At 37.0% G+C, this 19,465-nt stretch overlaps 1 protein-coding gene across 1 annotated transcript in view; it reads left to right on the top strand.

Moving 5' to 3' along the window:
- Window positions 1–19,465, top strand: part of LOC139727798 (uridine phosphorylase 2-like) — a 119,811-nt gene that overhangs the window by 97,636 nt on the left and 2,710 nt on the right. The window contains exon 7 of the mRNA XM_071638802.1: window positions 1,634–1,780. Within this exon, the coding sequence (XP_071494903.1) occupies window positions 1,634–1,780 (147 nt within the window). The remainder of the gene's footprint in view (window positions 1–1,633; window positions 1,781–19,465) is intronic.

Below are 19,465 nucleotides of genomic sequence, written 5' to 3'. Positions count from 1 at the left end.
CCCAATCTTTGTTAATAAAGAATGTTTTATTATGGGCAACTTCAATGTTACATATTCTTAAATGTCACACAGCAAATGCTTCTCAAAATTTACTTGATAATATGCTTACAGCTTCCTTTTTACCACTCATTACTAAACCCACCCGAGTAACAAATAATACAGCTTCTCTTATTCGATATATATTTTGTAATGTTACGCCCACTCCTAAATCAAATATTATCTTATCCAATATATCAGACCACTTCCCAATTTCCACATCCATCCAGTCACCACAAAACCAATAAGTCCCATTGGAGAAGCATTCAGAAAAGTTACAAGGGATAATTTACAGAATTTGAAGAATAGTTTGAATGAAGAAACTTGGGGAAAAGAATATAGCACTCATGATACTGATCTATCATTTGATGTTTTTATGAATATTTTGAATTCTCATTTAGAGAAATATGTTCCTTTGGTTGAAGTTAATGTGATTTTTTTAAAAGCATTCAAACTAAGGTATTGTAACACAATTAAAAGACTGTTGGTTCACAAGGTCAACCTTAGTTTTCCATTCATTCAGAGGAAAAATAGTGTTTTACACACCAAGGAGTTGTATTAGGCTGTTCTGAGTCGAGAATGCATCGGGGTCGCAGTGGACTGGATGAGCAAAAGATCCATGTGCAATGTGTACAAAAGTGCATTTACATTACCTAAATTGCAACTGTAACTTAAACATATTCAGTTCAGTTTAGTTCAATATTTCATGTTTCCAATTTCTCAATGAAATTACAAAATAATTGATAGTAATACAATTAGTAAGAATACAAAATATTTACAACCACGTCTTTTGATTGAAGAAAAAAACAACAACAAACTGAACACAAATGCATATATGGTCAAATGATGATGTAGAGGTGTCACAAGGAAATAACAAATATGATGGGGCCTACATAAAAGCTATATATTGTACAACTGTAGGTCCCCAAATTCATAGGCGTGGAATTAAAAATACAGAGAACAGATATGTTTATCTTGACCAACTAAAATTATTCCAGTACAAAAGTCAATATAAAGAATGAACTAATTGACCACATTTACATTGCTCCGACCAGACTATACAATTTTTGCCATGTTTGAAAAAACAATGCTGTATGTTTTATCATTACCATTCAATTACTGTGTGCTGAGATGAATACAAAAGAATCAGAATATTAAAAGAAAGTTGCTAAAAGCCTGGCAGGGTGTATCCACTAAGTAATAACTGTTTTAATTTGTGTTTAAAGGTGAATAGGGATAAGGAAGAAGTAATATCTTGAGGGAGGTCATTCCAGTATCTGGGTCCAGTAAACATAATTGTTTTCTTTGAAGAAAAAAAAAATAGTGCGAATACGGGGAAGGTGATAGGCATCACTTAGGCAAGTGGGATAACAATGCATGGAGGAATTTCTTCTTTACATATGAAGAAAAACAGGTGGTAGGTAATCCATTGGTGGTTAGCTTATACATAGAAATTCTGAGATTATAATAAATAAGTCTGGAATTTTCAGAATTCTGTTTTGGTGAAAAAAGCAGTTTGTATGAGCTTAATATCCAGCTTGGTTTATGATTCTTATTCAGTTTGCATTTGCATGTCAATGCATTGTTTCTGTGGTAGGTCAAGCCAGATTGGATGGTGCTCTGTGCCAGTACTCTGAGGAAGAGAAGATGGAATATATAAGGAGAGCGAGAGATGCTGGAGTGAGGAACATTGAGATGGAGTCTGCAGTCATTGCTGGAATGTGCAATGCTGTCAACATCAAAGGTAAGAATATCAGCTAAGTATTATACACATTCTCATGCTGTTCTTATCATCCCTAGTGTTCATATGATGACCAGCTTATGTAACTTACTGCAGTAGCATGAATTTGAATACGCATCTCATAAGATAAGACAATACAGAACTGATATGCTTGCAATGAATTTATAACAAGGGCACCATTGTAACTGTAAATGTTGTGCCTAACTAGAGAAAGCATTTTTTCTTCCCTTGGAATGGTGGAGAAAGAACTTGCTGTATATTCATGTCATATTGTCATTGCTTAATTGTAAAAAGAGGAGTGGCATTGAATTTTACATTTATACACTCAAAAGACTATGTACGTACAAAAAGAAATCACTTTCCAAGTCTCAGTATCGCCAATACCTTGGTGCTGTGGGCAGAGCAGCATTTTAGATGCATTATGGGATAGCTCAGAGGACAAACTTGTCCCAGTTTTGGCTGCATATGCACTTGGGTCACGTTCTGTCTTTATCCAGGGGTATTTTTTTGTTGAAGATTTCTTCGCTTTCCATCATGTGACCAGCACATTGTAGCCATGCAGTAGTGAACCATGACTGTAGTGACTGCAAATCAGTCAAATTTAGAAACTTTCAACTCTTTTAAAGCTGAATTATAGCCAAGATAAAAGGAGTTACAACAGAAAAGTAGACAAATAACCCAATTGAATTATGTGGGAACTGTGACACGAACGAGACAACCGGAAGTGACCGTTGCACCAAAGAATCCCACAGTGCATCTGTGACAGGGCTCTTTATCATGTGCTGAAGTTTTCTGCGCATTGGCGATACCGTTAATTGAAAGGAGTAGGATATAAGATTTTTCAGTTGGTAGAAATACCGACTATGTGAGATGCAAGAGACATGGCCACATTGAATTGTTCCTAGTTATTCTCATTATTTTATTGGATGCTGTTCGTTTTTTCGATGGTTCATATTCCGAAAGTTTGTTATTCCAAAACACACAAATGCCCTATACCTAGATGTTTCTTAATCCAAAAATGAAAAAGGGTTCGTTAATCCGATCATTTGTGGCGTTATTCCGAAAGTTCGTTAATCCGAAATTGAAATGGGTGCATGTCACGAGACCAACACCCACGAGTCATACAGCCCACAAGTCATACAGCTCGCAAGTGTTTGCATGTGTGAGTGTTTGCAAAAAAATAAACAAAATTCAGTAACAGTGTGCATTAATTTTAACACATTGATTTCAAAAGTGCCAAAAATCCCTCGTTTCCCTTTCTGCAAAACACATAATACACTTACTTAGAAAAAAATAAGTAAATGAAATGATGCAGACATTCAGATCAACCAACTAAAAAAAATACCCAGCAGGGAAATGAAGTTTACATGGAAATATTTTACAAAATGTTCAGTGCTGCAGTGCAGACCTGCTTTACATGATCTGGAGGGGTGTAGTCATCTGCAAAGGTGTTGATTTAGTATAAATTCACAGAAAATAATGTGATCGGCTGTCTGAAAACAGCTATTCTATTTCATTAAAAAATGTACCATTTTGGGGAGAATAATTTTGCAAACATGAGCAACAAATCATGGTGAATTGCTGCGATATACAACATTTCCATCCATTGAATGTCTTACATCATAGTTACAGAGATAATGACAAATTGAACTCAAAAAGTCTTTACAGGCGGGAATTATATCTAATAAGGCCTACTTAACACTAGTGAAGCGAGAAAGACATTTTATTTATTCATCCTTTTTGGGGGGTTGGGGTCCCATGAAGAGCACAATTTTACTATTAAAAAAAATAATTGGTAACAATGTTGCTCCCTGTAGCACGACAAAACTGCCCCCTAAAAAAGTCACACATGTAGAAATACATACTTGATGTCTTTAATAGGTACATGGTGCTGTTCACTTAGTTGAATCTCTTTGCTTGATAGCGTGATGAAAGTGCATCCGCCAGTATGTTAATTTCTCCTTCATGGTACACCCTGTCCAAGTACATATTTGTAATTGACAAGTAGATGGCACTGTTCATCCTGTCGGTCTCGTGAGCCTTCTTTTGGTAGTGTCGGTCTCTTGGACTTTCTTTGCCTAGTGTCAGTCTCGTGAGCCTTTTCTGCAAAGTGTTGAACTCATGGGTTGTATGACTCGTGAACCATATAACTCGTGGGGTGTATGACTCATGGACCTATTTTTTATGTCAGTCTCACGGACTGTATGACTCATGGGTGTAGGTTTCGTTGGATGACCCCAAATGAAATAGGTTTTGCTATTCGGAAGGTTTGTTAACCGTAACTAGGCCGGGGGGAGGCCTCCGAGGCCACCTCGACGCTCCGCGCGATGTATCGCTATCGCGAGAAGCCATCGCCGCGCCGTTTCATGACTTTTTTATTTCGACTCTCCCGCATCTTTTGACACCAAATTTGCGATGCCCGGGCGTGCAGTTGCGAAGTTGCGCATAAATATGTACATGCATGTCAGACCCAAAATTGCTAAAAAACGTGAATTCGTGTACAATTTCAATGCAAACTGTGCTTACAGGCAAATTTCATAAAAGCATGATTATTTGGGAGTTTATTGATTAAAATCAATTGATAACATATTTTCTTGTTTGGAACAATGTCGCGGACAAATTTCATCAAAAAAACAATGAAAAACATAAAGTCGAAAAAACAAGGAAATACATAAGAAATTAAAAAAAACAATAAAATACTTAGGAAATTTTTTCTGATGACACAATTTTTTTCACTTACATTTGCTAAGGACACTAAAAAGAATATATACACAAAAAATGTGCCTGTTTTGAGCTTTATTTAGTGATTTATACCAAATTGTCTGATTTCATGCATCATTATGCATAGATTAGCATAATTTAGCATAAATGATAATTTTTTTTTAAATCAACTTCATGGTAATTTAGATTACGTCATAGGCAATGTGTGTGCCAATTTTCGTCGCGAGCGTGCGGTCGACGGCCGAGATCTGGAGGGGGGCCTGCCCCCCACCCCCGGCTCTATCATCTACCTAAATAGCCCGGCCTAGTTAGGGTTAAACCGAAAATGAAATCAGGTTCATTATTCCAAAGGTTCGTTAATCAGAATATGAAATAGGGTTCATTATTTGGAAGGTTGGTTTATCCAAAAATGAAATAAGGTTCACTATTCTGAAGGTTTGTTTATTCCAAAGGTTGCTATTCTAAAGGTTTGTTTATTCCAAAGGTTCGTTGATCCAAAAATGAAATAGGGTCCCTTATTCTGAAGGTTTGTTAATCCATAAATGAAATAAGGTTCATTAGTCCGAAAATAAAATGAGGTTCGTAATTCCAAAAATGATCAGATCAACTTTTATCTTTCTACAGTTAGTTTTTGTCAACGGGGTCTGGTACAGGGATCCATCTGTATAAAGATTGAATATGTTGTTTGCTTTAATATTACATCTGGTGTTTCAAGTTTCTTTAGAATACAGGACTTTGTATTATGTAGTGATGATGAAAGCACATTCATCATTACATTTCTACAGTTTGTTGATGTATTTGTTTTTTCAACGAAAGAAAGAAACACATTCATTTGGAACCACTAAAACAGGAGAATCTCATTTAACTTCTCATTGAATTCATGCAAAAATTATTTCTGACATAGTATTTGATCGGTAGGACAAGTTTCATGAAATTCCACTCCTCACAAGAGATTCAGTGTTTGTGATGGCTGTAATAACACAATCTTGAGCGTAGATAGCAATTAGTATCCTGGGCTTGAACCAAATGCAAACATGGCTATGTAACTTTTTCAGAATCCTGCAAACGTAATACAACTAGTGTCATGGCAAAGGCTCTGTGTGTGTGTGTGTGTGTTTATGTGTCCAAAAAGAGTATGAACATGCTGGCATCCCCTTTTCAAAGTGAACATGCCTCTCTTTAATTGTTATGATGATGATTATGAATTTTAAAGGGTGTGTACAGTTCTGGTCGAGGTGAGGGTTTAGCTTTCAACGTTTTGCGAGATATTCAGAAACCACTCTATGAGATGTCAAAGAGCATGCAATTCTAAGGGGTATCAAAAGTTTATTTGATGAAAATCGGTTTTGAAATGGCTGAAATATCAAAAAACAAGGTGAAACAAAGAGATCCTAATAAAAGGCGTGGCCTGTAGTCTTTTATTATTATCACTTTTTTTGATATCTCAGCCATTTGAAAACCAATTTTCATCAAATAAACTTTGAAACGAGGTTTTTCATTATCTCACTTAGAAATGTAAAAAACATGAATCCCCACCTCAACCATTACTGTACAGCCCCTTTAAACTACTAATAAACGTGAGGCTATAAGGCGCAGATAATGGGGTGAGGGCTGATAAGATGGGCATTTAAACAATTTCAAGAGTTCTATGTACTTGACCTCAACACAAACAATCACACTAGGTGTTTTCACATCAGCCCGATGTTTCGAAATAGCGCGCCATTTTCTGACTTGGGAAATTAACCCGATCACGAAATAGCGCGCTATTTGATAATGTGAACACAAATTAGCGCGCTACTTGTATCGCTCTGATCGAGAAAATTTGTCGAGTCCCACACGGGAAATTTCTGAAATAGCGGGATAGTATAGCACGCTAGTTGAAAATGTGAAAACGACTCGAGAAATTAGGCCAAAAAAAAAAAAATTGTTGCATTGGCGTAACCCGCCCGACCCTAAAAATTCCGCCGACCCCATGTTTTTTTATTATTTTTTTTTTGCTATCGATATCAAATATCTTGTTGATTGCGATCGCGATCGCACAAACCCGGAAGTGGAAACGGCTCTGGGGATATCGGATGTACGAGGGAGAGATCTAGCGCCTCGCATAAGCCTTCCTTGATCAGTACGTCATCTGTTTCCAACACGGACACGTACTCTAACAAGATTTATTCAGTGTATACGTAGCATTCAGACTGCGATGTATTGTGCACAGTTTTGCCATAGGTTTCTTGTGTGGAGAACTTACACGAATCTGTATATGTGGGACTGTAATAGAGATCGCCGTGTGCGATGAAAAGATCGTACATATGGGTCAATTTGCATCTATCTTATCTAAGTCAAAATAGTAAAATATGAAGTGAAAACATTCAGGATAGGGATTTCAACATCTTTAAATTCTGTGAAGGGGTATAATTCCAGTAATATCGGCCTCATAAATGATTTGTAGAATAGATGAACACAGCACATTCGGTGCAGCAGTTGTAACTGTTTACTGAGCTGAGCACGAGTTTAACACGTAAAATGCAGGTAGCAAAAAAAAAAAAAAAAATCCGCCCGACCGACCCTATTTGAAAATCTCATGTTACGCCAATGCAACAATTTTTTTTTTTTGGCCTTAGCGTGATGCATCCCATCATGCTTAGCCTGTGTGACCCTATCGATCGAGGCAAACTGCACACAAATTATGAGGAATTTTTGAGAGGGCACACACATTACTGATGCTGTTTGCACATACTCAGCTGTCGAATTAGCTCGAAAAAAATTCGGACTAATTCTCTTCAGGCTGATGTGAATAAGAAATGAAATAGCGCGCTAATTCGCAATCACGAAAAATATCTCGAGCTTCGATTTTTATCGGGCTGATGTGAAAACGCCTACTTATGCGCACACATATCAATGCATGCATAGGACAGTATATTAATTACATCACCATATTTTGTCACTACAAGACTAGCCTTATTTTTTTTCAGATTTCATTTTATTTTCAGGTTTACAAGCCTTATTTCATTTTCAGATTAACAAATCTGTGGAATAACGAGCCTTATTTCATTTTCGGATTAACAAACCTTTTGAATTACAAGCCCTGTTACATTTTTGGATTAATGAACCCTTTTTCATTTTCGGATTAACGAACCTTCACAATATTGAAACTTATTTCATTGTCAGATTAACAAACCTTCGGAATAACGAACCTTGAACATTTTCAAATATATGGACCTCAAGAATAATGGACCTTATTTCATTTTCGGATCAACGAATCTTCAGAGTAAGGAATCTTCGGAATAATGAACTGTAATCATTTTATCAACTGGTATGGTATTCTTAAAATTGATTACTTTCAAATTAAGCTTCTAATAGCAAATTGTGCTGTATGTCATCTCCGAGGTGGAAAATAACTAAAATTCACTCTGAAAATTGTAAATTGTACTTGTTTTCATTCTGTCACTTTAGATCTTTTCGATTGTGAATTCAGCCATTCTTGAAAGACAAAATCTTGAATCTTGAAAGACAAAATTATCTTTGAAGTCTTAATTTGCAGAGTATAAGTATTACCCTTGATACAGAGCCTATGTGACTGCCAACAACAGTTTCGGGCAAATGTCAGGAATTTTCACAATTTTCACAATTTTTCATGGAATCACATAGCCCATCTCCTAAAGCTTTCCAGTGATGTAAAGTGATGTAAAGTGATTATAGTCTTTGGCATTAAATGAGCATGTAATATTAAAGCAAAATATAACACACATTTTTTTTTAATTTCTTACCTGAGCAAAATTCTGAGACAGTGGGCTTTGAAGATTTGCTTCTTGATCAAAGACAGTGTCAGTGCAGCAATGCGATGCATTATGACGCGTATGAAGATTCAAATCAATACTAAGGTCTGCCTCTAGCAACCGTAGCGCCATCTGTTTGGTTCAGGAATACAGTCAAAATTCCTGGGCCGCTTCTCAGAATTCTGCATGCAGAGCCGAAATTCACATGCATAGATCTCACTTGTGTTTATTGATTGCGCCTTTCAACGTGGCAGATTATTCTGAGCATGGTCTGCTGTGTAGTATGGTTGTATAAATACTAATGCACGTATTACCAAATCCCATCCTCACATTCTAGGCTTGCAACGATCATTGGCGCCATTCAGTCATGTTTTCTGTGATTTTTTGTTTATACCCCCGCCAAACGAAGTTTGAAGGGGGTATATAGGAATCAGCGGACGGTCGGTCGGGCGGTCGGGCGGGCGGTCGGGCGGGCGGTCGGGCGGTCGGTCGGGCGGTCGGTCCGTTGCAAATCTTGCGTCGTGAACTACTTCCTCAGTTTTCAACCGATTCCCATAAAACTTGGCACAGATGTGTGCCTTGGGTTGTAGATGTGCAAGACGTATTTTTTGACAGTACTCAAAAGTATGTTGCCATGGTAATGGCATATTATGGGCAAAAATGGGTACAAATCTTGCGTCGCGAACTACTTCCTCAGTTTTCAACCGATTCCCATAAAACTTGGCACAGATGTATACCTTGGGTTGTAGATGTGCAAGACGTATTTTTTGACAGTACCCAAAAGTACGTTGCCATGGTAACGGCATATTATGGGCAAAAATGGGTACAAATCTTGCGTCGCGAACTACTTCCTCTGTTTTCAACCGATTCCCATAAAACTTGGCACAGGTGTGTGCCTTGGGTTGTAGATGTGCAAGACGTATTTTTCGACAGTACCCAAAAGTATGTTGCCATGGTAACGGCATATTATGGGCAAAAATGGGTACAAATCTTGCGTCGCGAACTCCTCCCACAGTTTTTGATCAATTTTTATGAAATTAGGTACAGATGTTCATCTGAATATGTTAATGTGCAAGACACATATTTCCGCAGTGGCAAAAAGTGCGTTGCCATGGTAACGGCATGTTATTGGTAAAATATAGGGCAAAATGCTTCATGGCAAAACTGCTTCATCAGTGTTCTTCCAATTCTCATGGAATTCATATTGAATGTTTGTCTTAGGATATAGGTCAGCATGACACATTTCTTGACAGTGACAAAAAGTATGTTGCCATGGTAACAGCTCACATATTATGAGCCAAAATGATGGAAAATTTTGTGTTGCAAACTACTTCCTCAGTTTTTGCCCAATTTCCATGAAACTTGGTACAAATGTGTGCCTTTGGTTGTAGATGTGCAAGACGCATTTTTTGACAGTACCCGAAAGTACGTTGCCATGGTAACGGCATATTAATGGCAGAAGATCAAGGAAAGATCTTGCGGGTTTAACTACTTCCTCAGTTTTTTGACCAAAGCTTATGAAATGTTGTTTTGACCAAAGCTTATGAAATGTTGTTTGCCGGGGGTATAACCAGTCGCTGTAGCGACATTTCTAGTTTTTACATTTTGATATTTTGATATATTTCTCAACCAAAAATTTGCTGTTGGTTACTTCACAAATTGAATGGCAAGGTTACACTTCTTGATTTTTTATGCCTCCACCATGAAGTGTCACTGGAGGCATTATGTTTTTAGGTTGTCTATCTATCTTGTCTTTCCGTCCGTAATGTATTTTGTGGACAGCATAAATTATAAAAACCTTTTGAGGTATCTCAAAGAAACTTGGAATATGTATGTAAGAGTGGACAAAGTTGTGTGTATCACCTTTTGGAATCACAAGCTCAAGGTCAACTGTCAAAGGTCAAAATCTGGATGTTCCTATTTCCCCCATGTCTATACACATGTATGTGTATGTAATACCAAATAAAAACTATACTTGGAATTTGTCAACACTGACAAATTAGGTGATCCGATCTTTTCGAAAATCAATGATTTGAGTTCTCATCCCAATATAGGCATGACCATACAGGTTTCATCTGTGTTTAGGGACATTGGCCATGTGATGTTTGGAATCTCATTTAGAAAAGCGAGTCAGACCTGCCATCTTTGGTATCAAATTCCGTATACACTATAACGAAGATACAGAATGAAGTATATTTGACCATTGACCCCTCTTTGCACAGCCAAGATGGCATCTGAGCAAAAAGTGGTTATTTCGTAAAATGATTCTTGTAACATGGTCTTTGCGTGTGCAAAATATGGAAGAGATAGGACATGTATTCACTAAGATACAGGATGAAATATTTATGACCTTTGACCCTAATTTACATACCCAAGATGGTGTCTGATCAAGTAGTTGTTATTTTATGAAATAACGTACGTGACATGAAATAAACATGTGCAAAATTTGAGGGTGATAGAGGCTGTTTTTCTGGAGTTATTGCAAAGAAAGTTGCAGAAAGAAAGAAACATCTCAATACATTGAAGATAAGCTTTAAATTCAACCAAGTTTTTTAACATGATCCCGACATCGTATGAAAAAACAAAGAGTACAATGACGATAGCCCAAAGTCTCAGCTACAACATATTAAAATCTGGGAGAAATTCATCTAAGCATAAGTGAGCTAGTGCTCGAAAAAGATAGTCATGTCAATTTTCATTTGCAGAAAAACTGCACTCCCATAGAGATAACACATCATAACGAAGATACAGAAAGAAGTACATATGACCTTTGACCCCACTTTGCACAGACATGATGGCAACTGAGCAAAAAGTGGTTATTTTGTGAAATGATTCTTGTAACATGGTCTTTGCATGTGCAAAATATGGGAGAGATAGGACATGCATTCACTAAGATACAGGATGAAACATTTATGACCGTTGACCCTAATTTACATACCCAAGATGGTGTCCGATCAAGTAGTTGTTATTTTATGAAATAATGTACGTGACATGAACTAAACATGTGCAAAATTTGGGGCTGATAGAGGCTGTTTTTCTTGAGTTATTGCAAAGAAAGTTGCAGAAAGAAAGAAACATCTCAATACATCGAAGATAAGCTTTGATTTCAACCAAGTTTTTTAACGTGATCCCGACATCGTATGAAAAAAATGAAGGACACTTCTACGATAGCCCAAAGTCTCAGCTACAACATATTAAAATCTGGGAGAAATTCACCGTAGTGTAAGTGAGCTAGTGCTCGATAAAGATAGTCATGTCAATTTTCATTTCCAGAAAAACTGCACTCCCATAGAGATAACACGTAAACTGGTCAAATTTTACAAGAGTACTTTTGATACATTTTTACGAGGTGATGACGTCATCAAATCAAAATTTTGTACTCACACTTTTGAAAGAACATTAAATAAGCTACAACATACTGAAATCTCGGTGAACATTGGCAAAGGATTAGTGAGATACGCTCGAATGAACTTGAAATTTGATGACGTCATTTTAAAAATTTACTTTTTTTACTTTAAGAAATTTGATATCTTTTAGTCATTTTTTCAGCATTGCCAACCCATGAAGTGACATGTACAACTCATCAGCTTTCAGAATATGTAAAGAAAATGGGGGGTCACCATCCATCCTGACGAGTTAAATTGGATTTAAAATTGGCGGTTTTTTGGCATAGTTGCACTGTATATCGCCATTGACGCGCGCGGAATTTCAACTTTGACGGGCTCGTATAATGTCATATTGAGTCGGATGGACTTGAAACTTGGTAGAAATATTCCTTGACATTTCAGGCATCCGATAAGCGTAAAAAAACGGGAAATTTCTATTGCATATGAGCTGTGCATGCGTATATGTGCGCGCGCGTACGCGTCCGTCCAATTTTTTCAATTTTTCAAAAAATGCTCCAAATGGTCTGAAACATGTGCAAAAAAGTTTTGAGCTCGATTGGAGCATACAAATATTTCAACACGCGCGTACGCGCACGTTTTAAGGGTATAGATGAATTTTGAAAACATGAGTAGAATCAGGGAGGTGAGACAAAAAGGAGTGGGCACTCTGCCCTGAGGGTTTTCCCTATCACTCAACACAGGATTACAAGGGATCAGTGCCCCAACGAACAAGTAAACGACCTCTTACGTAACGAGGTCAGTCTGATCGTTATCACTGCTGTTTGATGTTCGATCCTCGGGGCCGCGGTGATTTGGCCCTCTATCGTTAGGAGTATGGACAGGCCAGTTGACTTGTGTGTGTTCACAAGGACGTGTATGAGGGTTTTACATTCTTAATGCAGGCTCACACGGCATATACTCTTGGGACCTGCTAGTCTAAGAATTCAGCTCTCGATAGATACAAAAATTTTGAAAATCGGCCAAGAAGAAGTTGAGTTTTGACAATGTAACTGTTTAACAATAGCCATTGTTTTGTTCTTGTTTTAATCAAATTACGACGCAATGTCAAGTGTAAATCCTGACTAGTGCTGACGAAATTCACCTGTAGATCAGCAGATGTTGGGGTTTTTCTTTAGTCTGATGTATCACTTCATTGTTCGCTCGTGTTGGTTCTCTTGTCATATTTTTTGGGAAACTTGCGTACATCCGCCAAGACGTGTTTTTTCTGGTCCCACTAACATATTTTTGTGAGCAATTTTAGTTCTCCAGGGGATGAAAACACTATTTGAATGTTTTTTTGTTGTATGCTGGGGATATATTGAGGCAGGAGGGCTCGAATCTACAATAGAGTGGTCATGATGGAGACTACTATAGGACCTAATCTTGGTGAAATAACTTGCCTCCTTGCCTGGTGTATGGTGAAAACATGTGAGAGTTCAGTGAGAGCTGAACTATCTCACATGTCCTGTATCACTGTATGCCTGATAAGATATTCACCATGGCGCTTTTTTTTGTCTGTCTCTCTGTTTTTGTTTTATTCTTATTTGAAAGCTGAATGGGTATTTTTATGATGGTTGTTGCTGTTGTGGTTAGTATTTTCTGTGCTAGCTTGGTATTAAATTATTATTATCATCAGACATTATTAGGGCCTGTGTTCCACTACTCAGCTGTTCATGTTTCCTTCACATTCTTTCAATCAGTATATTATTATTGGTGCTGCTAATCATTATTATTAAATGTTTTTAAGTCTGTGTTAATTTGTTTCCATTTCATGTAAAAGTTATTTCACCATAATAGCATGCAAAGTTCATTTGTTCCCAAGAAATCTTATAGTACATGGACATGTAAATGCACATAAATTATAATACCTTGAATACTAGCTGCAAAATTCAAAATGTGACCATGCAACCAGTTCACTGCACATCACAATGCACCAGTGTTGTTTGCAGGCACAGCAATGGGTAATGCACCAGTTATGCACCAGTATACACCACCCATCCAGTACCACGTGGAGTAATCCAGGTTCTGGCCAGGGAGGGGTGAGACCCACCAGCCTGTTGACAAGGATTGCGCATGTGCACTGTGCGGCCAAGCGGCAGTAATCTAGTTAGTGGAGTGGTCTCTTGGGGAGTGCGGCTCCGAGGATGGTTCAAAAGACACTAATCCAGTGCCCACTCCTTTTCCTCTCACCTCCCTGGTAGAATCAACTTGATTTGAACTATATGTGACGTAAATTTCATTGAAAAATTCCATTCCATTAATGAGATATGAATGAGAATGTGTTTTCATATAATGACGTCATAGTGACGTCACGGTCGACTGATCACTATGATTTTATAAAATTTGTCATCTTTGGGACATGATACATATATGGTATAATTTTGAAATTGATAGGAAGAGCACTTTCTGAGCTAATCGATACACAACTTTTGAGGAGAAATAAAGAAGAAGAAAAAGAAGAACAAAGAATCCGTACAGATACAGAAGGTGATCCGAAGGATACTCAGATCACCTAATTCTCAGGGAAAGTTTTGGTATTCTCCTCTCATACGAGAGAGATTTTGCATTTTATGAATTGAAATTCAGCAATCTGGTGCAAACTTTTGGTGAAATATTTGGAAAATTTTCTATAAAAAAGCAAGAAAATGTTCACATCTCTTTGTTTGTGTGAAAAGAGTTAGAATTGTTACTAGAACTAGAATTCTGAGAAGGGGGTGGGGGAGTGACTGTGGGGAGATACCCCACTCCCACACAGTGAGGAAGATTTTGCTTTTTCAGACCTTAAATTCAGAGATCCAGTACACACTTTGGTGAAATTTTTGGATTTTTTTCCCTGTCAAAAAAGTAGGAGGAATAAATATTTACAGATATACGAATGACCAAATTGCGGTATCTCAGTGTTTGATCCGCATGTGCGACATCACTTTGTGGAAGTTGACAGGGGGGGTGACTGTGTGGGTGAGGATAGTCCCCTTCAAAATGACGTAGTTTTGACATTTTTAGAAGTGAAATAAAACAATCTGATGCTCACTTTTGTTGAATATTTGGCAAATTGTCTATCCCTAAGTCTAATTCCATGGATAGAGACCGAGTGTGGGGAGGGTAAATTGAAAGATGATTAGGGAACTATGATATTTATTTTACCCCCACCCACACATAGTGTGTATTGAGATACAGTGTATATAGGAATCACTCTGTGGTCAGGTGGCCGCGCAGTCCATGGCCGGCAGGCGGTCCGTTGCAAAGTCTTATGGGTTGAACTCCTTTTTCATTTTTTGAGCAATTTACCTCAAATTTAGCATGTGTGACCACTGTCAAAGGTAGATGTGCAAGACACCTGTTTCGTTCAATAATTAGTTGAATAAAAAATCTGGAAAACAAACTCACTGTTGCGACATTTTGCCAATTATCAGTTGGCTTCTTCGGGTGAATTTCCCCTCATATTTATTTTATGCAATCCCTGCAGCATTTTTGTTCAAACTTAATATATACATGTATTACCCAACAGAGATTCTCTGAGAAGTTTCTTGCCAAAAGGTCAAAGGTCATGTGAAAGTGCTAAATTTCACTTCTTCCTCCAATTCTTTAAGTGACTGAAGGTATCATCATGAAACTTAGTACGTTCTACGTGACAGTGATTCTCCTGGGAATTCTAGGGTCAAAGGCCAGGTTAAAATGCTATCATTTCACTAAATTTTACTGAAATTACACTTTTTTCTCCATACCTTGAAATTACTCAATGCATAAACTGATAAAAGGGTCAAAAGTAAAGTAAAAATCCTCAAATCCCCAAGTACCTGCATTTGTAGACAATATAGCCATTCATCTAATTAAATCTAGTTCAAGGAAAGTGAACATTCAACACATTTGTAACAAAAGTGTCATTTTGATATTTTACCAGTATGTTAAACTGTCATCACACATTGTCAAGATGTACTATAGACCTATTAGGAGAACCATTCATTATGGCGGAGGAATACCAGTCGCCATAGTGACATTTCTAGTTAGGTGATCCGAGTATCCTCTCGGATCACCTTGTGTATCTGTACTGATTCTTTGTTCTTCTTCTTCTTCTTCTTCTTTGTAGGTGATCCGAGTATCCTCTCGGATCACCTTCTGTATCTGTACTGATTCTTTGTTCTTCTTTTTAATCTTCTTTATTTCTGGACAAAATTTGTGCAGAGGTTAGCTCAGAAAGTGCATTGCCTTTCAATGTCAAACTTATACCATATTTGTATCATGTCGCAAAGACGACAGCGCAAGTAAAATCATAGTGATCAGTCGACCGTGACGTCACTATGACGTCATTATATGAAAACACATTTTCATGCATATCTCATTAATGGAATAGAATTTTTCAATGAAATTTACGTCACATATATTTCAAGTCAAGCGGATTCTACTCATATTCTCAATATTCATATTTATCTTAAAACGTGCGCGTTAAAATATTTGTATGCTCAAATCGAGCTCAAATTTTTTTTGCATACGTTTCAGATCATTTGGAGCATTTTTTGAAAAATTGAAAAAATTGGACGGACGCGTACGCGCGCACACATATTCGCACGCACAGCTAATATGCAATAGAAATTTTCCGTTTTTTCATACGGATCGGATGTCCAAAATGTCAATGAATATTTCTACCAAGTTTCAAGTCAATCCGACTCAATATGACGTCATACGGGCCCATCAAATTCAAAATTCTGCGCGTGCGTCAATGGAGATACACAATGCAACTATGCCAAAAAACCGTCAATTTTAAATTGGATTTTACTCGTCAGGATGAACAGTGACCTCCCTTTTTCTTGACATATTCTGAAAGCTGATGAGTTGTAAATATCATTTCATGGGTTTGCTATGCTGACAAAATTATTAAAAGATATCAAATTTCTTAATAAAGTAAAAAAAGTAAATTTTCAAAATGACGTCATCAAATTTCAAGTTTACTCGAGCGTATCTTACTTATCCTTTTGCCAATTTTCACTTAAACTTCAGTATGTTGTAGCTTATTTAATCGTCTTTCATTCATATAATAACACAATTTTGATTGGATGACGGCATCACCTCGTAAAAATGGATTGAAGGTAACCTTGTCAAATTTGACCAGTTTACGTGTTATCTCTATGGGAGTGCAATTTTTCTGGAAATGAAAATTGACATGACTATCTTTATCGAGCACTAGCTCACATATGCTTCGGTGAATTTCTCCAAGATTTTAATATATTGTAGCTGAGACTTTGGGCTATTGTAAATGTGCCCTTCGTTTTTTCATACGATGTCGGGATCACGTCCAAAAACTTGGTTGAAATTAAAGCTTATCTTCGATGTATTGAAATATTTCTTTCTTTCTGCAACTTTCTGTGCAATAACTCAAGAAAAACATACCCTATCACCACCAAATTTTGCACATGTTTAGTTCATAATAAGGTCATAAATGTTTCATTTTGTATCTTGGTAAATACATGTTTTTTCTTTCCCATATTTTGCACACGTAAAGACCATGTTACAAGGATCATTTCACAAAATAACCACTTTTTGCTCAGATGCCATCTTGTCTGTGCAAATTGGGGTCAAATGTCATATGTACTTTTTTCTTTATCTTCGTTATGACGTGTTATCTCTATGGGAGGGAATTTTTTTAAATGTGAAAATTGACATGATTGTCTTTATCGAGCACTAGCTCACTTACCCTTTGGTGAATTTCTCCCAGATTTTAATATGTTGTAGCTGAGAGTTTGCGCTATCGCTTTATGCCCTTTGTTTTTTCATACAATGTCGGGATCACGTTAAAAATCTTGGTTGAATTTAAAGCTTATCTTCGATGTATTCAGATATTTCTTTCTTTCTGCAACTTTCTTTGCAATAACTCAAGAAAAACACGCCCTATCACCCCCATATTTTGCACATGTTTAGTTCATGTCACATACATTATTTCATGAAATAACAACTACTTGATTGGACAATATCTTGGGTATGTAAATAAGGGTCAAAGGTCATAAATGTTGCATTTTGTATCTTGGTGAATACCTGTCCTATCTTTGCCATATTGTGCACACGTATATAGACGATGTCGCAAGAATCATTTCACAAAATAACCACTTTTTCCTCAGATGCCATCTTGGGAGTGTAAAGATGGGTCAAAGGTCATATGTATTCGTTGCTGTATCTTCGTTATTCACTGTATACAGAATTTGGTACCAAAGATGGCAGACATGACTCCCTTTTCTAAATGAGAATCCAAACATCACACGGCCAATGTCTCTAAACACAGATGAAACTTGTATTGTCATGCCTTTTGCGATCAGGACTCGAATCATTAATTTTAAAAAAATCGGATCACCTAATTTGTCAGTGTTGACAAATTCCAAGTCTAGTTCTTTTTCTTCTTTCTCCTCAAAAGTTGTGCAGAGGTAAGCTCAGAAAGTCCTGAGACTATCAATTTCAAACTTATACCATGTATGTATCATGTCCCAAAGACAACAAATCTAATGTATCAATGTGATCAGTCGACCGTGACGTCACTATGACGTCATTATATGAAAACACATTCTTAATCATATCTCATTAATGGAATGGAATTTTTCAATAAAATTCACGTCACATATATTTCAAGTTATGCGCATTCTACTCATATTCTCAAAATTCATATCTACTCTTAAAACGTGCGCGTACGCGCGCGTTGAAATATTTACATGTTCCAATCGAGCTCAAAATTTTTTTGCACACGTTTCAGACCATTTAGAGCATTTTTTGAAAAATTGAAAAAATTGGACGGACACGTACGCGCGCGCACATATACGCACGCACAGCTCATATGCAATAGAAATTTCCCGTTTTTTCACTTATATCTGATTTCTGAAATGTCAGGGAATATTTCTACCAAGTTTCAAGTCAATCTGACTCAATATGACGTCACACGGGCCAGTCCAAAGTTGAAATTCCGCGCGCTCGTCAATGGCGATATACAGTGCAACTATGCCAAAAAATCGCCAATTTTAAATCCGATTTTACTCGTCAGGATGGACGGTGACCCCCCATTTTCTTTACATATTCTGAAAGCTGATGAGTTGTACATGTCATTTCATGGGTTGGCGATGCTGAAAAAATGACTAAAAGATATCAAATTTCTTAATAAAGTAAAAAAAGTAAATTTTCAAAATGACGTCATCAAATTTCAAGTTCACTCAAGCGTATCTCACTTATTCTTTTGTTGATTTTCGTCCAAATTTCAATATGTTGTAGCTTATTAAATGGTCTTTCAGTAATATAATAACAACATTTTGATTGGATGACGGCATCACCTCGTAAAAAGGGATTGAAAGTAACATTGTCAAATTTGACCAGTTTACGTGTTATCTCTATGGGAGTGCAGTTTTTCTGGAAATGAAAACTGACATGAATATCTTTATCGAGCACTAGCTCACTTATGCTTTGGTGAATTTCTCCCATATTTTAGTATGTTGTAGCTGAGACTTTGGGCTATCGTAGGTGTGCCCTTCGTTTTTTCATACGGAGTCAGCATCACGTCCAAAAACTTGGTTGAAATTAAAGCTTATCTTCGATGTATTGAAATATTTCTTTCTTTCTGCAACTTTCTTTGCAATAACTTAAGAAAAACATACCCTATCACCACCATATTTTGCACATGTTTAGTTCATGTCATGTACATAATTTCACAAAATAACAACTACTTGATCAGACACCATCTTGGGTATGTAAATTAGGGTCAAAGGTCATAAATGTTTCATCCTGTATCTTGGTGAATACATGTCCTATCTTCCCATATTTTGCACACGTAAAGACCATGT

This window comes from Diadema antillarum, unplaced genomic scaffold (genome assembly GCF_040938485.1).
Source record: "Diadema antillarum isolate AM-2024a unplaced genomic scaffold, OU_Dant_1.0 scf00000001, whole genome shotgun sequence".
Lineage (NCBI taxonomy): Eukaryota > Metazoa > Echinodermata > Echinoidea > Diadematoida > Diadematidae > Diadema > Diadema antillarum.
The sequence above is the reverse complement of the archived record's forward strand: the minus strand, read 5'-3'. Positions and strand labels throughout refer to the sequence as shown.